This window comes from Tyto alba, unplaced genomic scaffold, assembly GCF_018691265.1.
Source record: "Tyto alba isolate M040663 unplaced genomic scaffold, T.alba_DEE_v4.0 Super-Scaffold_42, whole genome shotgun sequence".
NCBI lineage: Eukaryota > Metazoa > Chordata > Aves > Strigiformes > Tytonidae > Tyto > Tyto alba.
The window spans coordinates 13,212,137-13,231,484 of NW_024881318.1; the positions used below are offsets into that span (position 1 = coordinate 13,212,137).

The 19,348-nt window shown below is 54.2% G+C and overlaps 2 protein-coding genes across 3 annotated transcripts; both read right to left on the reverse strand.

Moving 5' to 3' along the window:
* Positions 1–1,019: 1,019 nt before the first annotated feature.
* Positions 1,020–14,024, reverse strand: MYORG (myogenesis regulating glycosidase (putative)). 2 transcript variants are annotated; one of them, XM_032988107.2, is made up of 2 exons: positions 13,923–14,024; positions 1,020–6,540 (listed from the first exon to the last, which is right to left on the reverse strand). In XM_032988107.2, exon 2 carries the CDS (start codon positions 6,532–6,534, stop codon positions 4,366–4,368), a length of 2,169 nt encoding a protein of 722 aa, XP_032843998.2. In that variant the 5' UTR covers positions 6,535–6,540; positions 13,923–14,024; the 3' UTR covers positions 1,020–4,365. The 2 variants fall into 2 exon arrangements, with proteins under 2 accessions (XP_032843998.2, XP_032843999.2); XM_032988108.2 differs by lacking the exon at positions 13,923–14,024 and adding an exon at positions 10,978–11,391.
* Positions 14,025–15,066: 1,042 nt separating this feature from the next.
* On the reverse strand, positions 15,067–19,215 carry CUNH9orf24 (chromosome unknown C9orf24 homolog). The gene is made up of 7 exons (XM_032988043.2): positions 19,078–19,215; positions 17,788–17,932; positions 17,132–17,244; positions 16,939–17,014; positions 16,628–16,814; positions 16,390–16,479; positions 15,067–15,172 (listed from the first exon to the last, which is right to left on the reverse strand). The coding sequence occupies exons 1-7, from the start codon at positions 19,213–19,215 to the stop codon at positions 15,067–15,069; spliced, it is 855 nt and encodes a 284-aa protein (XP_032843934.2).
* Between the last annotated feature and the right edge of the window lie 133 nt (positions 19,216–19,348).

Here is a 19,348-nt window from a genome sequence, read left to right on the forward strand (position 1 = left end):
CCAAACCCACTGATTTCAATGAGGACTTCTGCGTTATTGAGGTTTTGCTGCAAGGCTGTAAATGCTGCAAGCTGCCAACCTCCAGCCAGCATCAGCTTCACCCCCATATGTGAGCCTCAGCCAAGTGTATGGATGCTGCTCACACCCAAGGGAGAAGACAAAGGAAAAGCATCGGGAAAATGTCTTTTATTGCAAAAAGAGTAAATCAAAGTTCCTCTCATTCCTCAAGCCAAGCCGCACGTGTTGGCCAGTGCTAGTGATGTCTGGGTGGCACAAGGCAGGCTGTGCTTTGTACAGTAACAACAGAAAGAGCAGGAAAAACTGTGTGGGGCAAAAGGAGTGGCGTGGGACAAGGCAGGCTCCTAATGAGTTTCACATACTCCATTTCTTGCACTGCCATAGCCACAAACATCTATTCTGTCCCTGTCCTGGCCATCAGTGCCACCTGGAAAGGGGGACCCCGGGGCCAGTGGGGACAGCCAGGGCCCAGATGGAACTTTTGGAGTGCCTGAGGAAAGCCGAGAGCAGCCTCCTCTTCTTCAGTGCCTGCAAACAGTCCCAAAGCACGTGTGCTCTGAGAGCAGTGTGGACCAGCAAACTCCCCCAAGTCAGCATCAATAGGCCCTTTTCGGGTGGTTGTCAGAAAAAAATAGGGGCATGATAGTGTGGTTCCCACCCCCAGCGGTGGATATAACATCAGGGTTTTCCTGGACACAGTCTTCTCCAGGACAGCCCTAAGGCACAGCTACTCCATTTGTTGTGGGTCCCCAAGGAAGGGCAATCCATGATCTGTTGGGGTCATCCCCGTATCCCTGTCTCCTGCCACCACTCCAAACACAAGAGTGGGGTGCCTGTCAGCTGCTCCCTTTAAAAAATATATCAAAGCTGCAGGCAGTGAGCTTTAAATACACCAGCAATCTCAGCTCTGATTTTAGTGAAGTCTAGGGTGAAAAAAGCCCCTAATCTGCCCAAACCATCAGCCCCACGTACTTGGTACAGATGGACATAGTTAAACTTCCTTTTGTTTTCCAAAATTTTATATCAATCAAGGTGATTCATGTTACAGTTCTGTCTTCATTACAATTAAGAATTAGAAAAGTGGTTAAAAACAAACCCACCAGCATTACAGTTCGATGTAGGACAGTGTGTGCAAACAGAAGCATCCATAAAACCCGATACATGACAGTGCAAGCTTCAAAATTCAGTCACATGGGCATCACATTGACCTGCTGCTGCTCAGCTGCAGTCTGCTGTGGGCTGGGATGGAAAAGGTTGAATCCAATACCCAAACCTGTTTTGGGGTTTTTCCTAGGTTGAGTTGAACTAAACCCTGCATTGGCCAGTGACCCATGGTGTAAATCAGAGGAATCTCCCTAGTAGCAGTTCCCAAGGTGTCTGTGCACAGAGTGCTTGTGATCTGCAAGGTCCTAGAGGTCCTCAAGTATTGCAGTGCTACAGCATAGTGTTAGAAATAGTGGTTTTGGTAAAATGTTGGATGGAAAGTACACCTAGAAGCCTGTGAGATAGCTTGAGGCAGCACACAGCACTGCTGAGCCTGTCGTCAACATATGGGGAAGGCTTGGTGCCACGGACCCCCAGAGAGCCACCCATATGGACTTGCTCTTCAGCATCATCCCTTATGTCCTCCCAGCAGCTTTACCTTTTTCCTATCTGGAGCCCTGAATAGCCACAGCCACTTACGCTCTAACTACCGCATTTAGAAAAATAAGGGTACTTTACAATCTTACCCATTTATTCATATAGTTAAATAAAAAGATAATTAAAACTTTGATAATAAAATCCTTTCTTTTGAGGGGAGAAGAAAGAAGTCAGCATGTCTAATGAAGAACTTCCTCCATGACCTTCCTGACAGCACCTGAAATCACTGTGAGAAGATTTAAGGCACTCATTCGGCTGCTCCCACATTTTAATATAAAGGTGCACTAACAGGAATTGTGTGTTTCTCTTCAAATAGCCTCACCCCTTACTAGTGAGGGGTGTGGTGAGTGGCACAGCAGAGACAGAGGAGAAGACACGCATCTGGTCACGCTGGGATCCTTCCCATGAAGTCCTGTGCCAAGGATCCCACTTCTTCACTGGCAGCTGAGCCATGAAGCAACATCTCCACCCAATGACTCCCAAGACATGGGAGGACAAGTGTTTCGCAAGCAAAGGTTGAAAGGGAAGAGCTGGAGCCCCTCCAAGCACAGCCTTTGTGCACTTCTGGGGCTGGAGAAGCCCTCTGCACCCTGTCCTCTTTGCAGGCTGTGGTCACACTCATCTCCAGGAGCTCCTCACCTTCACCTCCACGCTCCAGTCCAAGGGCCAAATCCTGCCAGTGCCCTGATGACTGATGCTGAGGCTCCAGGATTAACTCCTTGCCAGAGGGTGCCTGTAACTTGTAACATAACCACTATTTGTGCTGGTGGCAGGAACCAAACCTGAGTCCTTCATAGTTAAAAGCCACAAGAAACAGGCTTTGGGACACAGCTCCCCTGCATCTCATTTTGAGGCTGAAACACAAATTATGCAGGGCAGATTCAGACCTCAAGGGATGCTCCAAAGAGTCCATCAAACTGGACCTCCTCACTTCCTTCCTAACTATAAAAGCACTTCAGATTTTGCCCCCAACATCTAAATTTCTACTCCTGAGCCCCATTCAACCCCCAGGTTTAGTGTATCTCCTTTTCTGCCTCCTGCAAACCCTGTGTGGCAGGAGATGGACTTTGGGAAAGACCATTGGTACCCAACTCTACCCAAAACAGAGCACCATCTGCCTGGGTGGCAGACTCGTGCTGGACCCATGCTCAGCCCAGACAAAATCCCGTAAGAATCACCGCAGATGCTGAGCTTTCCTTGGCTGGCTGTAGCCTGGGCAGGGTGCCCCAAACCTTCTCAGCCAATGCAGTTCAATTCTGCAGAGATTCATTAAAAATTCAGGGGCAGAAACACGCTGCCAACCAGGGCACAGATGGGAATGTCCTCCCCTGGGGAGGAAGGCTGCCAGACTTCAATCCTGTTTGCCGTGTCTCAGAGCAGAGATTGCCCACAGCTCTCTGTAAATGCATCTTCCCGTACAAAAGCAAATGGGAAAGCTGGGAAAGAAGCATCCCTGCAGCTCCATTCCAGCTGCCTGTGTCCCCTCCAGAAGCCTCTGACAGCAACTCCACCTCCAGCACCACAGATGCTGCCTGAGGAAGGCCCCTAATTCTCCCAGGGTGGGCTGCTTCAGAAAAACCCTCAACAAAATCATCACCCCCAGCTGCCACCTGAGACGGAGATGGGTATTAGCATAATTTCACGGTAGATGAGAACATTTCTGCGGGTGAAGTGAGAACATCGGCTGGCACAGACCCATCAGTGCAAAAGCCAGTGTTTTCCACCCACCGGCAAGCCGGCTAGCAGCAAACATCACCGTCAATCCAAGACACGTGCCACTCGCGGGAACCGGCTGTTCCCAGGGAAGCGCCACACGTACTTTTTGAGAACAGCTTTGCTCCAGGCAGTCCTTCTGCTAGCAACAAACCTGAAAGCTCATCTGTCCCTAAAAACCAGGAGGATTATTATCAGCAGGATAATCATGTAATGAAGCAGGGCCATAAATGCTTTAAAAAGACTAATGGGGCATGCTGTTATGGGCAGCACTGCTCTAGGAAAGGCAATGTTGACACCCAAGGCAAAAGACACAGGCAAGTGCCTTGCAGTGGGTGTTAAATGGGCGAAGAGGTGGGATGTAGCTGCCCCAGCAAGCGATATGCAGCCCATACAGTTAAAATACCTGGACATCACTCAGGTAACCCGGCCTGCCTGCTACCCTGGAAAGCAGGATCATGGGGCAACTGTTAGGGGGAAAAAAACATATGTGTGTATATACGTAAGTCTAGTTTGTTTTCTGATCTTAAAAAATTTCTCTTAAATATATTTGCCGTATTATAAAACATACAGGAGGCTGTGCTGTAGCAAGCCTCCCACATCGCATTCCCCCATGCCCAGCACTGGGTCCTCCCATGAGACCATAAACGCTCCCACTGGCACTAACCAACCTACACATCTTGAAATCCTTGGGAACCAAAAAGGTATTGGATTTACTACGTCTGCAGACAAACTGACAACTCCTTCCTGACTTAGACAGAGAAAATTCTGCCTAGTGTAACCCAACCAGAGTCTCCCACCTGCCCCAAAAGAACAACAAAAAAAAAATAATCAATCCCCATTTCAGATAAAAAAAAAATTACCCCAAGGACAGTGAAGTCTATTTAATTCCCTTCCTCAGCCCAAGTCCAAACAAAATGTGCAATTAGAATTATTATTTCTTACAAAGTACTAGATAAGGCATGGTTATCCCAAAGGTGATGGAGAAGCCTGTTAAGAAACCCAGAGGAAATAGGCAACTTCATCCAGGTCAACAGGGTAGTCCGTGAGCAGCACCGGGGTCTTCTCAAACAACTCCCCCTTGTAGCTGCGCCACTTGCCCGCTGGCAGGTAGACATCACGCTCCTGCTTGCCCATCTCCAGGACGGGTGCCACCATGAGGGTGTCCCCAATGAGGAACTGGGAGTCGATCCTGTGAGTGGCCTCGTCACGGGGTGAGATCCACCAGATGGGACGGATGATGGGGTCACCCGTGTCGGTGACCTCCCCAGCCAGCTCCAGCAGCAGTGGGGCCACCAGTGACTCATGGAGCTCCGTGAACTTCTGCGCAATCTCCACCACCTCCCTGTCGTAGAGCCAGGGCGGGATGGAGAACTGCATGGAGGGCATGAAGGCCGACAGCTCCAGCCACCGCACGTACAGCTCCCGGTCGGGAATCTCCACTGCCCCGTCTGTCTTGTTGGGAAAAAAATTCCCACCGATCATGTCAGCGGATATGAAGGGGTAGCCCAGCATGCTGATGGTGAGCACTGTGGGGATGAGGGACTTGAGGCCGAGCTCGTAGCCCCAGACAGAGTCACGGTCAATGATGCGGAAGAAGCAGGAGATGTTCTGTGACTGATAGCCCACCCGCACCTCGGCCAGCTCGTAGAAGGGGATGGCCATCTCCGTGTAGCGTCGTGACCAGATGCTGGGGTCCGAGAGCGGGCGGAAGGTGCTGAACTGCTTGGGCAGGTAGCTGGTCTCACCCGCATCAAACTTGAAGGATGAGATGCCGTACTTGTGTCGGAGCTGGCGCAGGTGGCTCTGGAACCAGTCCCGGGCTGCTGGGTTGGTGAAGTCCAGGATGGCCCCGATGCCGTTCCACCACTCCACCATGGCTGGCAGCCGCCCCGACGGCTCCTTGATGAAAAGCTGACGCTCGATTCCTACCCCAAAATTGGAAGAATTGTAGTTTATGAAAGGGTGAGTCCACAGGGTGACCTTAAACCCATCTTCCCTCAGTTTTGCAAACATCTCCGTCACATTGGGGAACTTGATGGGGTCAAAGTCAAAGTCTCCATAGGCTTGTGTGTACATGTCATCAATTTCAATATGGCTACAGTTAAAACGGTACTTCTTAATCTTTTCGGCAAATCGCAAGAGTTTATCCTGGTCAATGTCGTTCTTGTAAAGGGCCCAGGTGGACCAGATAGGGTATCGGAAGGCGTTCTCGGCAGGGATCTTGGAGGGCTTGTTGAAGTACCGGCGCACCATGTACTTGTGGATGGAGGTGATGTCGGAGCCCACGCAGACCCGGTAGCTGAGCTCGGGGAAGGGCTGCTGCCCTGGCGGTGGCTTGTAGGGCGAGTCCTTGTAGCGGGCCTGGAAGAAGAGGGTGCGCTCGGTGGCGTTGAAGCCCAGGTGGAAGGGCACGGAGTCATTGATCTTGATGGCCGCCGCCTTGGAGGAGAGCCAGTAGCGCTCAAGGATGCCACCGAAGCTGTCGCGGAAGGAGTAGACGTCGCTGGTCACGTAGGGCACGGGCTCCTGGTAGCCAGCCAGGCGGATGGGCCAGTGCTGGGTGCTCATCTCCGAGCCCCCGTACCAGTGGGCATCTTCCCAGAACATGGTGTGCTCCACCGCCGGGCCGGCCGCCAGCTCCTCCCAGCGCACGCGGTAGCACATCACCGTGTCCTTGGGCTTCACCGTCTGGATGAAGAAGTTGAGCGGCCCCCGGCCCGACCGCGTGCAGCTCAGGATCTCACCCTCCTTGGAGCACGACTCCAGGTCGAGGCGGCCCGAGCGGAACGCCAGACGGAAGACCACCTCCCCGTGCTGGTTCCTGATGACGAAGCCGTCTGCCCGCAGGTCCATCAGCTCCGTCTTGAGCCGCTCCGCCTTCCGCAGGGACACCGTGTAGTAGCACCAGGCCACCACCGCAGCAATGAACAGGATGAGGCCCAGCAAGATGGCCCCGAGCATGGGCCGCAGCTCCTTGGAGGGCTTCTGCTTCACCGGTGTGAAGTTCTCAGGGAGGAAGGTGTACATGGCGCTCCCTCTTTCTTTAGAGGTTTTTGCAGAGGAGTGGGAAGGAAGATCTTTTTGCAGCAAGCCTGGGGCTCTCAGAAGAAGAAAACGGACTGTTAGGAGAGTTCCCACCTCCACTGAGTCCCAAAGCATCTGTCTCTGAAAAAGAAGAGGATATAAATAGTCTCAGAAGAACCTCTGAATCAAGGGACTGCTTGTCATCCATTTGCCGTCTCAATTTCAGCAGCTCCCCCTGGCCCCCCGCTGCCAGGCTGCGACGTGCCAGGTGCTGTGTTTGCCGAGTACCAGACACCATCTCCAATTTCCCGGGGCAGACAACACGTGGGGAGAACAGCCTGAGCACCACGTGGAGATCAACCGCAGGGCAATAAGGATCACATCATTATCATAATTATTTTTTTTTTGTGGGGAAGACTTTCAGTGAGGCAGAAGTGGAGACTGGGAGAGGGTAGGAAGAGGCTGAGCATGAGCTAGATCAGCCCACTGACAGTATCTTTAAGGGATGGGGCTAATTAAGCACCATAAAAGACATCACATAATTAATTCCAGGCAGCTGCTCATAATTTTAATCAAACTGCCTCCTTGGCAGATTTAACTGAGCTCATCTGCTGCACCATCCCCTCCCTGTCCCCAGCATGCCCCAGCTGCTCCAGACAGGCGATGCTTTGCAGCGAAGGTGGGTAAATCCCTGCTTCCCTGCAGCTCCCAGACAGCCAAACGGGGCTGGGGTACCTGCGGCTCGTGGCTGGCTTTGGGGAGCACGCAGGGGGTGCACTGTGCAGCAAAGCATGGCTGCGGGACATGCCGTGCCAGCAGCCCCGAGCGGGAGGAGAGCGGCTCGCTCCTGCTGTGCACGCAGACCCCTGTAACAGCCCCAGGTGGGAGAAAAGCTAATTTTGTTCTGAGTGAGTGGTTCAGGACCTCCGAAGGGCTCTTCCTTTATCTGGCATGGATCCGGGCTGCGTTTCGGCTCCATCCCACTCCCCCCCTGTGCGGCCCTGGGGAAGCAGGCTGCGCCAAGAGCCTAATGGCTTTTCCTTGGCTATGGGCTGGCCAGGCTCAGCCAAGAACAGCGCTGGGGATCCAGAGGGGAAAAGTAAAGTAAGGACACGGGAGAGCAAGAAACAAACCCGGCTGCAGGAGGAGTTAGGGGAAGGAGAGGAGCTGCAGAGGCACACAGCAGCTGGCTGGTACCTGCCTAGCACCAGCAAGCACAGGCACACCACCCTCTTCCCTAAAGCCTGGGGGCTGTAAGCCCACTGGCTCTGGGAAAACCAAAGACAAAAACACCTCCTCCTGGGGACACATGAAGCTGGTTAGTGACTCCCTCTAAAGTAGTTGTATTTATTTTTTTTTAAAAAAAAGGAAGAAAAAGATTCAGAATGAAATACCAAACCCTCTCCCTGCCACAGGTGTGACAAGACAGAACACATTTTCCTCTGTAACTCAAACAGATTTTTCTCTCCAAAATAGGACAAGTAAAGCAGAAAGGTGTCTGGAGCATCACCTAAACCCTGCTGCTTCACTATGGGGACGCCCAGTTGTAAACCCAGAGCAGCATCTGTGCACAGGCTCAACAAAACACATAGCATTTTGTATTCATCTTGAAGCATGTACTGGGCCAGACATTGCAGCTGGGGGAACTTTTTCATTGCTGGCTGTGTCATTTTAACCTTCCTCTGGGAGCTGGTAACTTTGTAGGCTGCCAGTTACTTTAAATGGGATTACAGCGGCATTAGGAAGCGATTAGCCTGAATGGGCGATAGGTTTAGCTAAACGGCTTGTCCCATGGCCAAGTCCCACAGAGTCCTCGCTTGCCAGCGGGGAGCTCTGGCACAGTATGGGGGCAGCTCCACCAACCCCGACTGCATCACCCAGGGCCGGATCCTGCCCCCCAGGAGGGGAACGGGGACCTCACCCACCAGCACGTGTGATGCAAGGCCAGCTGAGCCCAGCAAAAATTAGGCAATAAAGGCAGAGAGGAGATGGTGGCGAGAAGATGCTGTATTTCTGATAAACCTTCAACCCCTCGTTGGCTTTAGAGTGAATCAGAAGCAGAGCAGGATTGTACTGGGGGTGGAGCTGAGGAACATTTACAGAAGGGTCTTGGTCAAAACCAGCAGAGCTGAGTGAAGCCACAAGTGGCAGGATGCTTCTAGAAATATAGACGGGTATGCTGAGCTCCCTCCCTCTCAGCACTGGGAATTTTTGAGATGCCAGAGAGTGAGACGCAAATACCTGCCACCACCAAAGGCATGTCTGTGTCTCATATGTGCCTTATCTCAGGACTGCAAAGCTCAAGGGGGGCAAAAAATAAAATGCAGCCTCCACCAAGCAGGACTTCCAAATTATTTGAGAAAATAATTTTTTTAAGTTTTTATGTTTTCTGAAAAATTAGTAAATAAATGGTGTTTTCTTTCCCAGCTCTCATTTAGGATTTTAAGCCCAAGAAATGGCTGATACTGCCACTGTGGGGACAGCTACCTCCTCGTTCCTTGTAAAATTGGCAGCAGCTCCCAGGGCTTTAGGGAGTTTCTGGATTTTCATCTCCCTTACAGGAGGCCACTTTATTATTTATGAACTGCTTCGAAGCTACTCTATTTTTAGGCTGTTTCTTTCTTTTCCCCCCGTGGGCTTGAGCTCATGACATACATGAAGCAGCCACTACTGCCAGTAGAGAAATAATGTGTTTTTTTAAGAAAGGTTTTTCAGCCTTTTGTGGCCCTTGGACACTGATCAGCCTTGGAGGGGTGTGCTGGCTGGGTGTCCAAGCTGGTGGATTTCATCCTGCTCTGGTCACTCCAGCTGGGCCAGGATCAAGCCCCTGTGGCTGCCCTGGGCTGATGGATATCACCTGCTCAGGTACCACTCCAACATAGATGCTGAGAAGGGTGTTTTCAGGCATTGCCCAGCACACCAATGGGCCTGGGAGGTCACTGAAAACAGGATCTTGCTCTGTGCCTGTCCATCCCCTCTATTTTTTTACTCTGGTAACAAAATGTACGTTCTCTAGTCAGTGATTTGGCTCTGTCCCAGATGAGAGGTATGTCTCTCAAGCTCCCCAGAGATGCCTGCTGCCTCACACTCACGAGCTGCAGCCCGCAGAGGTGCCTGCTCATGAAAAGCCTGTTTCAATATTTTTTTTGGAATTCAAATCTGTTATTTTTCTCCAAGTCCAAGATGACATTGTGGTGACCTTTAATTCCTAAAAAAAAAAGAAGAAAATGTGAAGGGACGGTGTCGTCAAAGCCAAACAGCATGTTTACATCTTGCTGTGTTGGAGCTTCCCAGCTGACCCAAAACAAAGCTCTTTCTTCCTGTTCTGTGGAAGCAGCAAGTTGTCTTGCCTCAGCTTGAGATGAAAGCAAAACATCTGAGCAGGACACACTTTATGGAGTAAAAATAAAAATCCATTTTTTGACCGATTCTATTTTTACCAGCACTGCCTCTAACCACAGGCTGAGAGACCCACAGCACCACTAACCCCAGCAACTTTGAAATTAGGGCATTCCTTTAAAGCAGGTCAATAACATTTAACTTGTTCCTATTGCCCTGGCAGGGTCAGGTCTGAACTGCAACAGCGGGGGGGCCAAGCTCGTACCAGAGACACGCACCCATTTCCCATGCCGGGATGCCAGGAAACCCTCCCCTCCGGTGCAAGGTGCTGCTGCCTCCTCCTCAAACATCTTGGCAGGAGTTGTGATAAGGAAACACCACAGATTTCACTGGGAGGCATTTCCAACCCCATAAAAGAGCAGGGAATTAGGATGGCAAGTTAAGGGGGAGATTACTTCTTTGTAAAACACATGTGGGGGCAAAAAAAGCCTCCGCCTGAAATCCCCTGTGGGGGACCAGCCCTGCCAAAGGGACTTTGCAAACCTAAGATGGGGGAGGATCAAATCCTTCCTGGGGGTTCAATTTTCCTTGGAGGGGTCTGCAGCATCACTGGAGTTCTCTGTAGGGCATAAAGGGTGAAATCACCGTTCCAGCTGCTTAGTGCTGATGGGAGTGGGTGGGACAGGCGGGGGGACCCTGTGGCAGTGCCAGCATGGGGTGCTGCGCTGCTCCCTGCACATCCTGAGCCCCAACGACCAGAGGCACCGATTCCTTCCCCCCACCCCTGCAAAGCCATCCGCAAGGATCCCCCCAGTCACTGCACCAGATCACCCTGGGGCCCTGGGTTTATCCCCACAGTGCACAAGCGACCCTGGGGTGAATGGGGGTGGCACAGACCCCCAGCCCACAAGCCAGGGCAGCGACTCTGCCTTAGCAGGGCTGGGACAGTGGGGAGGGGGGGGGTACACGGTGCCTCCCTCCCAGGGGACCCCCGTCTTCATCGTCCCCGATGCAGCTGCATCAGGGACCGACACCGTGCTTGGCCTGAGGGGCTCAGGGAAAGGCTGCAGTGGGGGTGGGTCTCTGCACCTCCTGTAAAGTGGCAGGCGCTTGCTTTTGGGGCTGCTGCTTCCGTGGCAAGACAGGGTAGAAAATTCCACGCAGCACCTGCTTGTCGGATACAGACAACCCTGGCCAGGAGGTAGCTCATCCCACTGAGGACACGGTGCTGGTACTTACCTGTCCATCACCTCCTGCGGATCCCCGCCTGCTGCCTGGCTCTACCACAGACGGCTCTTTTAAGCGCATGAAAAATAAGTGCTGCTACTCCTCCACGTCCCCAACAGCTTCGTCCTCTCCATCGCGCAGGGGTGTTTCAGGGCTACGAGCCGGCTGCGCCCCGAGCGGCGTGTGTCCGCGGGCAGGAGGAGGGGACCCAGCGCGTCACCGGCGTGTCTTCTCAGGCACCGTGACGGATGCGTGAGCAGCCAACCCTCCGGCCGGGCTGTGCCGAGCCAGCGGTGCCCGGCCAAGAGGCGGCTGCCGCAGGCATCACGGCAGCACAAAGGGCTAAGCCTCGGCTCCCGGAGTCGCGGGATTTGGCATCTCGCCTCCCTGCCAGGTGAGCGGCAAGGGCTGGCGAAGGGTCATCCCCTCCTGCGTTCACAGGCTGTCCAGAATCAGAAAGCAAAATAAAAAACAGCCCAGGAGTTGTTTGGGGTTGGTTTCTTTAATTTGTTTGTTTGGCTTTTTGGTTTTTTGTTTTGTTTTGTTTTGTTTTTTTTCTTCCCCAGGTCTTGGTCTTGTGATTTTAAGCAAAGTCATGATTCAGCAGAGTAATGAGGCTGCCTTCAGCAAAAAGAAACAAGCAGCCCCGCTGCTGATGGCTGGTTCGTAAACCAGGATTAAACACCACTGGGTACCCAGAGGATAAACCCCAAATCTGAGGGGGCCACATGAATACAGAGCTCATCTGAAAAGTGCAGACACACTGCCAGCACCTAGCTCTATCTGCAAGAACAGACAGGAGATTTGAAACTGAGGCATCAGCTCTGCCCAGCCTTAAATGCTTTCACCTATATTGTAGGAATCATCAGTTTACACCCCAGTTATGTCCCTTAAATCTGCCAGTGTCAAGTAATGCTCCAAACCCATTTAGACACCTTATCCAGTGTCAGACCATGAATCCAAAAAAGTCACTGGGAGTCAATTCTGGCAGCAGATGACTTAATATTTAACACCCCTGACAATTCCCTCTTTACGCCACCATCTTTCTTTGTTCTTCACCCTGTGCTAATTAGCAAGATGAAGTTTTAATAAGCTGAGTTTTCACTTTAACCCTGCACACCACTTGCGGTGCTGACGGCTCATGACTAAACCATGACCGAGGGCTCTCGCTTTCCCCTGCCTGGAGGCATATCACAGCGCCTGAATTTGTCTGAGCCGCAAAGATTTGTGGAGGCTTTAAAACAAAGTGAGCTCTCCTGGTTCACTTGCATCAAAGTGAATTGGACACGTGGGAAAGAAAGCGCCAGTGCTCTCTCTTCGAGAACATCTCTATGTCCACCTTGGAGGTGTCCTACAGCCCCTGGGGGAGCAGGAGGCAGCCTGGCCCTGAAGCCACGGTCCATGGGGTAACCCAAAGCCCAGCAGCCAGCTCCTTGGCACCCGCAGGGCCAGCAGCTCTTGGAGAGGCATCCACTCATGCCCGACAGCTGTGAAAGCAAAGCACCAAGGACAAGGAGTTCCACATGCCTGCACACTGGGATGATATAAATCTCTGCCCAAAAAAGAAATGAGAGCGATAACTGCAGTAATTTCATCACTCTCACCAAAGGAGCCAGCACCAGGCCAGGATGTAGTGCAGTGGTGCTGGTCCAGCAGGCGGGCGTATGAAACACTGGCGCGAGGCATCATCTTATTTCATTTACCGTGAGTGTCATGTAAGATAGACAGCCATAAAGATTTTGGGTGTCTTTGACGTTGTCCTTTGGTCCCCAGCCCAGTTCCTACTGGTGTAAGAGGTGCTTCATCTTACTTCAGCAGCACCTCTTCTCAATGCTCCTGTGGGCATTGATCTCACTCCTGATCATCTCCATCCTCTAAGACAGACCACTCCACAGCAGGACCTGGTGTCCTGTTTTGCATCCCCAGATTCTTTCTTAAAAGAGCTGATTCAGCACCTTGGGAGCGCTGAGCATTTCGGATGCTGAGGCTTGCTGAAACCTGAGCCCACCCCAACACCCAAGCACTACAATGCGATATGGGGAAGAAATGGAAACCTAAGCACATCCCTCTGGCATGGCCCCTGCGATTTTCCAGACATTGAGTCACCCTGAAACTCCAGGTGCTGGCAGCTCCAGAGAGCGGCAGATGGCTCATGGAGCTGGGCTGGCGACTCAGGGACCCGAATTTCCATCTGTATCCACCAGCCAGCGATGCTTGGGCCAAATGCAATCATCAATCCCTCAAAGTGCTCCATGGCAGCTCTTCCATGTGCAGATCCAGCCATGCAGACACAACCCCTGGACCTTCATCCCCCACTGGGCCTGCTGTGTCTGCTGTGCCGGGCACTTGCCCTTTGGGCATCATGAGTAAACCCAGAGAGAGAGGGAAAAGAGAAAGGAGGATTTGAGATTTCTAAAACATCTTTGGCTGCTTGTCACCACTGCCAGCACTTGCTGAAGGAAGGGCTGTCCCAGAAACCACTCCGAACCCAACTCAGTACATTGCACAACGCGCTGCATAAACCCATCTGCTTAAGTTTTCACTGCCAAACATCTGTCTAGAGGCAAAAGTTGAGGCTGCACCTTGCAAGCAGAGCCGGGGACGTGTCTTTGGGCTCCGTTAATCTTCTCTGGGCAGCAAGCCTCCTACTCACCACAGGAAAAACTTGCGTACCCCCGACACGGCGGAGTGCGAAAGGCTTGCACCCCAAGGTCAGGGTGCAGGTCTGACACCGACACCCCACTCCCCGCGGGCCCTTCCGAGCCTGTCCCTGCTGCCGGTTGCAGCCTGGGGACTGCGGGACGGGGCACCCCCTCTCCTGCCTCCAGCCCCGCACCCGGTCATCACCCTCCCCCCGCCCCGCTCTCCACGCCGGGGAGGCACACCCCAAACCTTGCCCCCGGGTGCTGCCGCATCCTTCTCCCCTGAGAGCAGCCCCAGGGAGTCGGCAAACTTACCGGCGGCGCCGGGACATGGCTGGGCTCTCCACGGCACCGGGGACACGACGGGGTGGGGGGACCGGGGCTGATCCCAGCCGGCGGCCCCGCAGCTGTTCCGGGGTTGGGCGCTCCCCGCCCCGCCCCGCCCCCGCCCAGGCCCCGCCCCGGCCCCGCCCCGACACGCCCCCGCCCCCGCCCCGACACGCCCCCGCACCGCCCCGCCCCCGCACCGCGCCCCGCCCCCGGCCCCGCCCCTCCCCGGCCCCGCCCCCGGCCCCGCCCCTCCCCGGCCCCGCCCCGCCCCCGGCCCCGCCCCTCCCCGGCCCCGCCCCGCCCCCGGCCCCGCCGCGCCGCTCCCCGCAGCGGCACCGGCTCCGGGGTGTTGGAGCCGCTGGGGATGCTCCGGCACTTGGGTTGGGGTACCACACCCCCCCCCACCCCCCCACCCCCCCCCCGGGGCTGTGCTGGTAGCACGTGGGATTTGGCACCGTGCTGGGATGGTTTGGGGCCGGGATGGGGTTTTTTTTTCACGTTTCTGTTCTCGCCCCGCCCCAAGCAGGGTTTGGGGGTGCTATTCGGTGTGGGCACGGCGTGGCAGCGGCGCTGCCCCACGGGAACGCGGAGCCCCAGACGCCTCCACGCTGGAGCGTCCCTCCCGTGGGGGCTGCAGCCCCGTGGGTTTACGGTCTGCGGCACGCGCGGAAGGCACCGGGTGGTGTTCCCCGTCGACACTGGGCTCCCAGATCACAATCAGAGGAGGACACTTTGTGCCTCCATTAGCTGCGTGGCGCTTTCAAAACTCCCCTCCTTATTTAGCCTGTGCCTGTTCTCGCTGTCCCGGATGGATGGCACGTCTTCCCAGATAACTTGACAAAAGCAAGCAGGTCCTAAGCAGCCCAGCACGCAACTGACAAACATGGGCATCAGCGACTGCTTCTATTTCTGGCCCTGTTACTCTGCTCTGAGAGCTTTTCCTTGTGAGCTTTCTTGGTCTCCTCCAACTTGTGGGTGGTGGCAGCCCCTGAGGGCTGTTAAAGTGCCCACCAAGCCAGCAGTCGCTGAAGTTTCTCCTCCCTCCTCCAGGAACTTCCTCAGTCTGTAGGAAAGGGTCTGCGGGGAACAGTTGCCCAAGTCAGTTTTAATGAAAGCCCGTATTTGCTTTTCACCAGCAGCATGGGGCAGGGTAAGCCTCTGAGGTAAGCTCAGGGTGGATGGTGTAGCTGCCTCTCTGGACTCCTCCTATCCTCTTGAAGTGGCTTGTGTCCCACCTAGAAGAGCAGATAAAGTTATCAGCCATGGGAGGGCAAAATTCTGGTGAGGAAGAAGAGCAGAAAACCTGCTTCTGGCTGCCAGCATTGCTTAGGGGTGATCAGTGGACATGCAGCTGCATCCATCCACTTTGGTGTGTCTGTTTGGACACTGAGGCCAAAGCAAGGTCCAGGCAGGAATGTTGAAGCTTCCTGGCATTGCCACCTCAGCAAGATGCTTCCACCGTGTCTCCCACCCTGAAAACACCCACTCTCTTGCACTGTAATTTTCCTAAAATCTTCATTCTCAGAGCCATGCCTGTCCAGGAAAATCTTCCTGTTTCTCGGTGGAGAAGACTTTGAGAAACATCTCACCAAAACTCAGGCATAGGGACATCTATAGGTAACCCCATGATCCCTGTTTGTTCTTGTTTGGTTTTAGTTTCTGGGTTTAGGAATTTAAAGCCAATCACACATTTTTTTGCAAAGTCTGATGCTTAATTTTGGCCCATGGGGGGTTGATGCAGCAGCAGAGTGATGACTAAGCTGATTGAGTAGCCCCCCTCCTCTCCCCTCGCTGCTTTCCCAGGGCTGAAAAGAGCTGCATCAGCAACGGAGACATCCAAAAGGTAAATGTGGGGATTAAAAGGTGCTGCTGGACATGCAGCAGGTGAAGGACAGGGCTGATTACTGCATAACGAACAGCGTGACCAGGGAACAGATTCTTGGATAAGAAGAGTAAACAATGACAACAGAAAATACAAGAGAAGCACAAGAAACACGTCTGTGCCCCTACAATCTGGGAGATGCTAAGATACATGCAGATAGTCTCAGGGGTGCCAGCAAGATTTCGGGTGTCCTACAGTCACAAGGAATACTGGATGAGACCAAGCATAGAAACACCCGTCCCAGGAGTAAGTCTGGCAACTGCTTCTCCAGGGGTAGCAACAACACGCTCCACAGCCCAGCAACAGTGTCCTGGCCTCCCTGGTCACGTCCACTCAGCCTGCAAGACAGAGGTGCAGCAGCTGCACCACTGCCTGCATGGGCACTGTGATGGGACCCACTGCCCTTCGGGGTCTGCAGTCTGCACCATCATCCCTGGAATAACTCTCTGAGCAATTTTGCATGAAATCCTAATGAAAAGAGAGACATCAGGCTGACATCAGGAAAAAATAACAAGCTTTTCCCCCAGGGCAACCATTTTGGAGCACTCCCCTCGCTGAACCTGCATGCACCTAGGGCTCCTGTACAGGGAGGAGGACTGGGGGCGGTGTGTAGACGCACAGAACATTGCCCTCTGGCTGTAACTGCAGCATGGGGTACTCCTGCAAGAGACAGAGGATGTAGGGTGAGCAGTGGCCCCAAGGAAAAGGGAGGTCATGTCCATCCCATCCCAACCCAACCCACTCCAACCCAACCCATTTCAACCCAAGGCATCCCATCCCACCCCATCCCATCCGAAGCCATCCCAACCTTACAGCCCTATCTTCTAGTGTGTTGAGTTGCCCTCTGATGGCAGAGGCCCCATCAACATAATAGTCCATCCCTCGCAGGCAGTAGTGGCGCCCAGAGCAGGGGCTGTAGTAGCTCCAGAAGGGTCTGCTCCTTCTCATAGTGTACACAGGCAGCCTGGGCAGCATGTCAGGAACCACCTCCCTCTCTGCAAGTGGAGGGATGTTGAGGGTAAGGGTGAGGAAGAGCAGCCAGCCCATCACTTGGATGGATGCCAGCGTGGCACAGGCACAAGTACAGCTGGAGTGCAGGGAGAAGGTGTAGGTAGTTACCACATTGATTGAGGCAGGCAAGTTTCAGGGGGTACGACACAGGTACGCTGCGCAGGAAGGTGTCCATCCTTGTGTCCTGCAAGGAGAGATGTCAGCCCTTGCAGGATTGCCACCCTTTTGCTGCACAGCCCAAGGTGCCGGCAGCACTTGAGATGGCTCCAGTTTGGGGGTGGCCAAAAAAGCTGGACTCTACCTTGGGTAGGATGGGGAGGCAAGAGTGGTACTTATTCCAGACTGTGCTGTTGTAGGGACCTGTTCTCCAGCTGATGTATCTGTTCTCGTTGACAAAAACTGGCTTGTACTTCTCTGTTACGCAAAAACAACAGGCAAAGGGTGTCTGTGGTGCTGGGGATGCAGAGGGACAGACAGAGAGTCCTGACTGTTCACCCTCTCCCAAAATGCAATGGCATGGGGCTAGGGGACATGTCAGAGGTGCTGCTTCCAGTGTCCTTGTTAGGGTGTGTGATGGACGTGACACCCACCACTACAAGCTTGTTGGTTACTTGTCCCTACCCACGAAACTTTGGTCCCCGGGGGCTATGGGGTGCCAGGAGGGTGCGCCTCCAGGAAGCACTGACCAGAAAAGGGTATTTAGGGGCCACTGGGGGAGAGAACCCTGGAGACCTGTGGACATCCCTGGGACAGGGACAGTGTCAGTGCAGGGATGGGGACAGGCAGCCACGGCAAAGCCACAAGTGCAGATGCCAAGAGGGTCTCTTTGCCCCTGTGGGGGGAACATAGGATGCAAAAGGGGGGATGAACACAGCTGCTTCCAGCACCCTCAGTCCCCTAACAACAGGAGGATGTGTCCTGTGAGACACAGGGGGACAGGTGGGACCTCGGCAGTACCTTCAGACCTGGTCAGGTAGTACTTCTCAGGACAGCAGGCAGCGGGGTCAAAGGTGTTCCTGTAGTATTCCTGCATTGCCGCCTTAACCAGCTGCTCAGTCTGACCTTGGCTCACCGGATTTTGCACCAGGGGCATCGTTAATCCCTACAAACAGTGGGGAGTGGGGAGAGACACCCAGGCCACACGGCAGCGTCTGCCTTCGTGGCCGTTGGGGCACACGGTGAAGCTGATTACCGGGCAGGGTCTAATGCTGGAGAAGCAGCTGGAGATCCAAGCACCAAGCTTTCCTTCGCAGTGGGTGGGCATAGGGGTCATAGCAGCACTGTGATACTCCCCCCTTCTCAAGCTTCCCACTTGCCCGAAACCAGATGGCTGGGTGTCACCGGCCCCTCTCCCCCCTATACCCAGGGCATCCAGGCACATCACAGAGTAGGAGAAGGGGTATGGCACTGGGCCTGCCAGGTATGAGGCCAGCAGAGGTTGGGAAGGGAGTTTATAGGACCAAACCAATGTACAACTGGCAAAGCCCGAGGTCTGGGGTCTTGCAGGGCAGACGGGTGCCCTAGTTGCATGAGCCACTTCTGTCCCTGCAGTGGTGACATCCCTCTCCATGCCCTCTGCTGGCTCCCTCATTATAATGCACATGCTAACGAGGCTGCAAGGGATGAGCCAGTTCGCACAAGCGTGCTTTGCATCAGAGCCTGCACGCTTGTTAGCCTGTGTGGAGAAAGCTGCATGTCCCACAGACACCCGCTGCCACGGCTCAGGGATCCTTCCTCCCTCAGGACCAGGTTTTTTGGTGCTCAGATCTCCCCCCAGCTCTTTGCACAGCCTCCCTGGCATGGAAGGCCTCCCAGTCAGAACTAAGCTGAGCCTGGGGGCTGTGTGTTGGAGTACCTCTGAGCTGCCTGATCGGGCCCCCATCGCCACCACATCACACAGCAGCCCTGCCATTGCCTCAGTTTCCCCGTCCTCAGCAGATCCTGGCGCCTGCGCACTCTGAAACCTGCTGGCGGACAGGGCTGACATGTGAGAGCTTGTGCTGGTGACCGCCAGCCCTGAGAGACTGAAGCCACTGTGGGGTGCAGCTCCAGGGGACAAGAAGCCAGTGAGCACAGGCAGTGGGGTGTCAAACGCTTTCCTAGCCGGGGAGCATGATCATCTCCCCTCCATTGAACAGTCAGCGAGGCACCCCGTGAGTCCTCGTTGCCACCCCCCTGCCCAGCACCCAGCATCTGCAGCTGGGGAAGGGGGCAAACCCTGAGGTTTCCCCTTCTCGTGGCACTTACTGGTGTCACAAACTTGTTCTCGCTGCGGAGCTGCTGTAAAGTCTGCTTTTGGATGGTCTTTTTGACGGAGCACGGCGGGCGGTAGGAGTCGGTGTAAGTGCTGACGGGGGTCTTGTGTTTTTTGGAGAAGGGGAACATGGTTCAGCAGCCCACTGGGATGTGAGCTGGAGTCCCAAAGGGTCCCAGGGATTCCCCTGTGGATCAGCAGCACTGTGTGGGGCTGAGGGCTTGCAGCCCCCTGCCCCCCCAAGGAAAGGGATGTGGGCTGGTG

Bases quoted from the DNA above. Each gene is read 5' to 3' on its own strand.
- MYORG (XM_032988108.2), bottom strand. From the start codon at position 11,046: ATGCGCTTAAAAGAGCCGTCTGTGGTAGAGCCAGGCAGCAGGCGGGGA. The intron at 6,541-10,977 runs GTAAGTACCAGC...CTTCTTTTTCAG, and splicing joins CCGCAGGAGGTGATGGACAG to AGACAGATGCTTTGGGACTC.
- CUNH9orf24 (XM_032988043.2), bottom strand. From the start codon at position 19,215: ATGTTCCCCTTCTCCAAAAAACACAAGACCCCCGTCAGCACTTACACC. The intron at 17,933-19,077 runs GTAAGTGCCACG...CACTGTTTGTAG, and splicing joins AGAACAAGTTTGTGACACCA to GGATTAACGATGCCCCTGGT. The intron at 17,245-17,787 runs GTACTGCCGAGG...TTTGCGTAACAG, and splicing joins CTACCTGACCAGGTCTGAAG to AGAAGTACAAGCCAGTTTTT.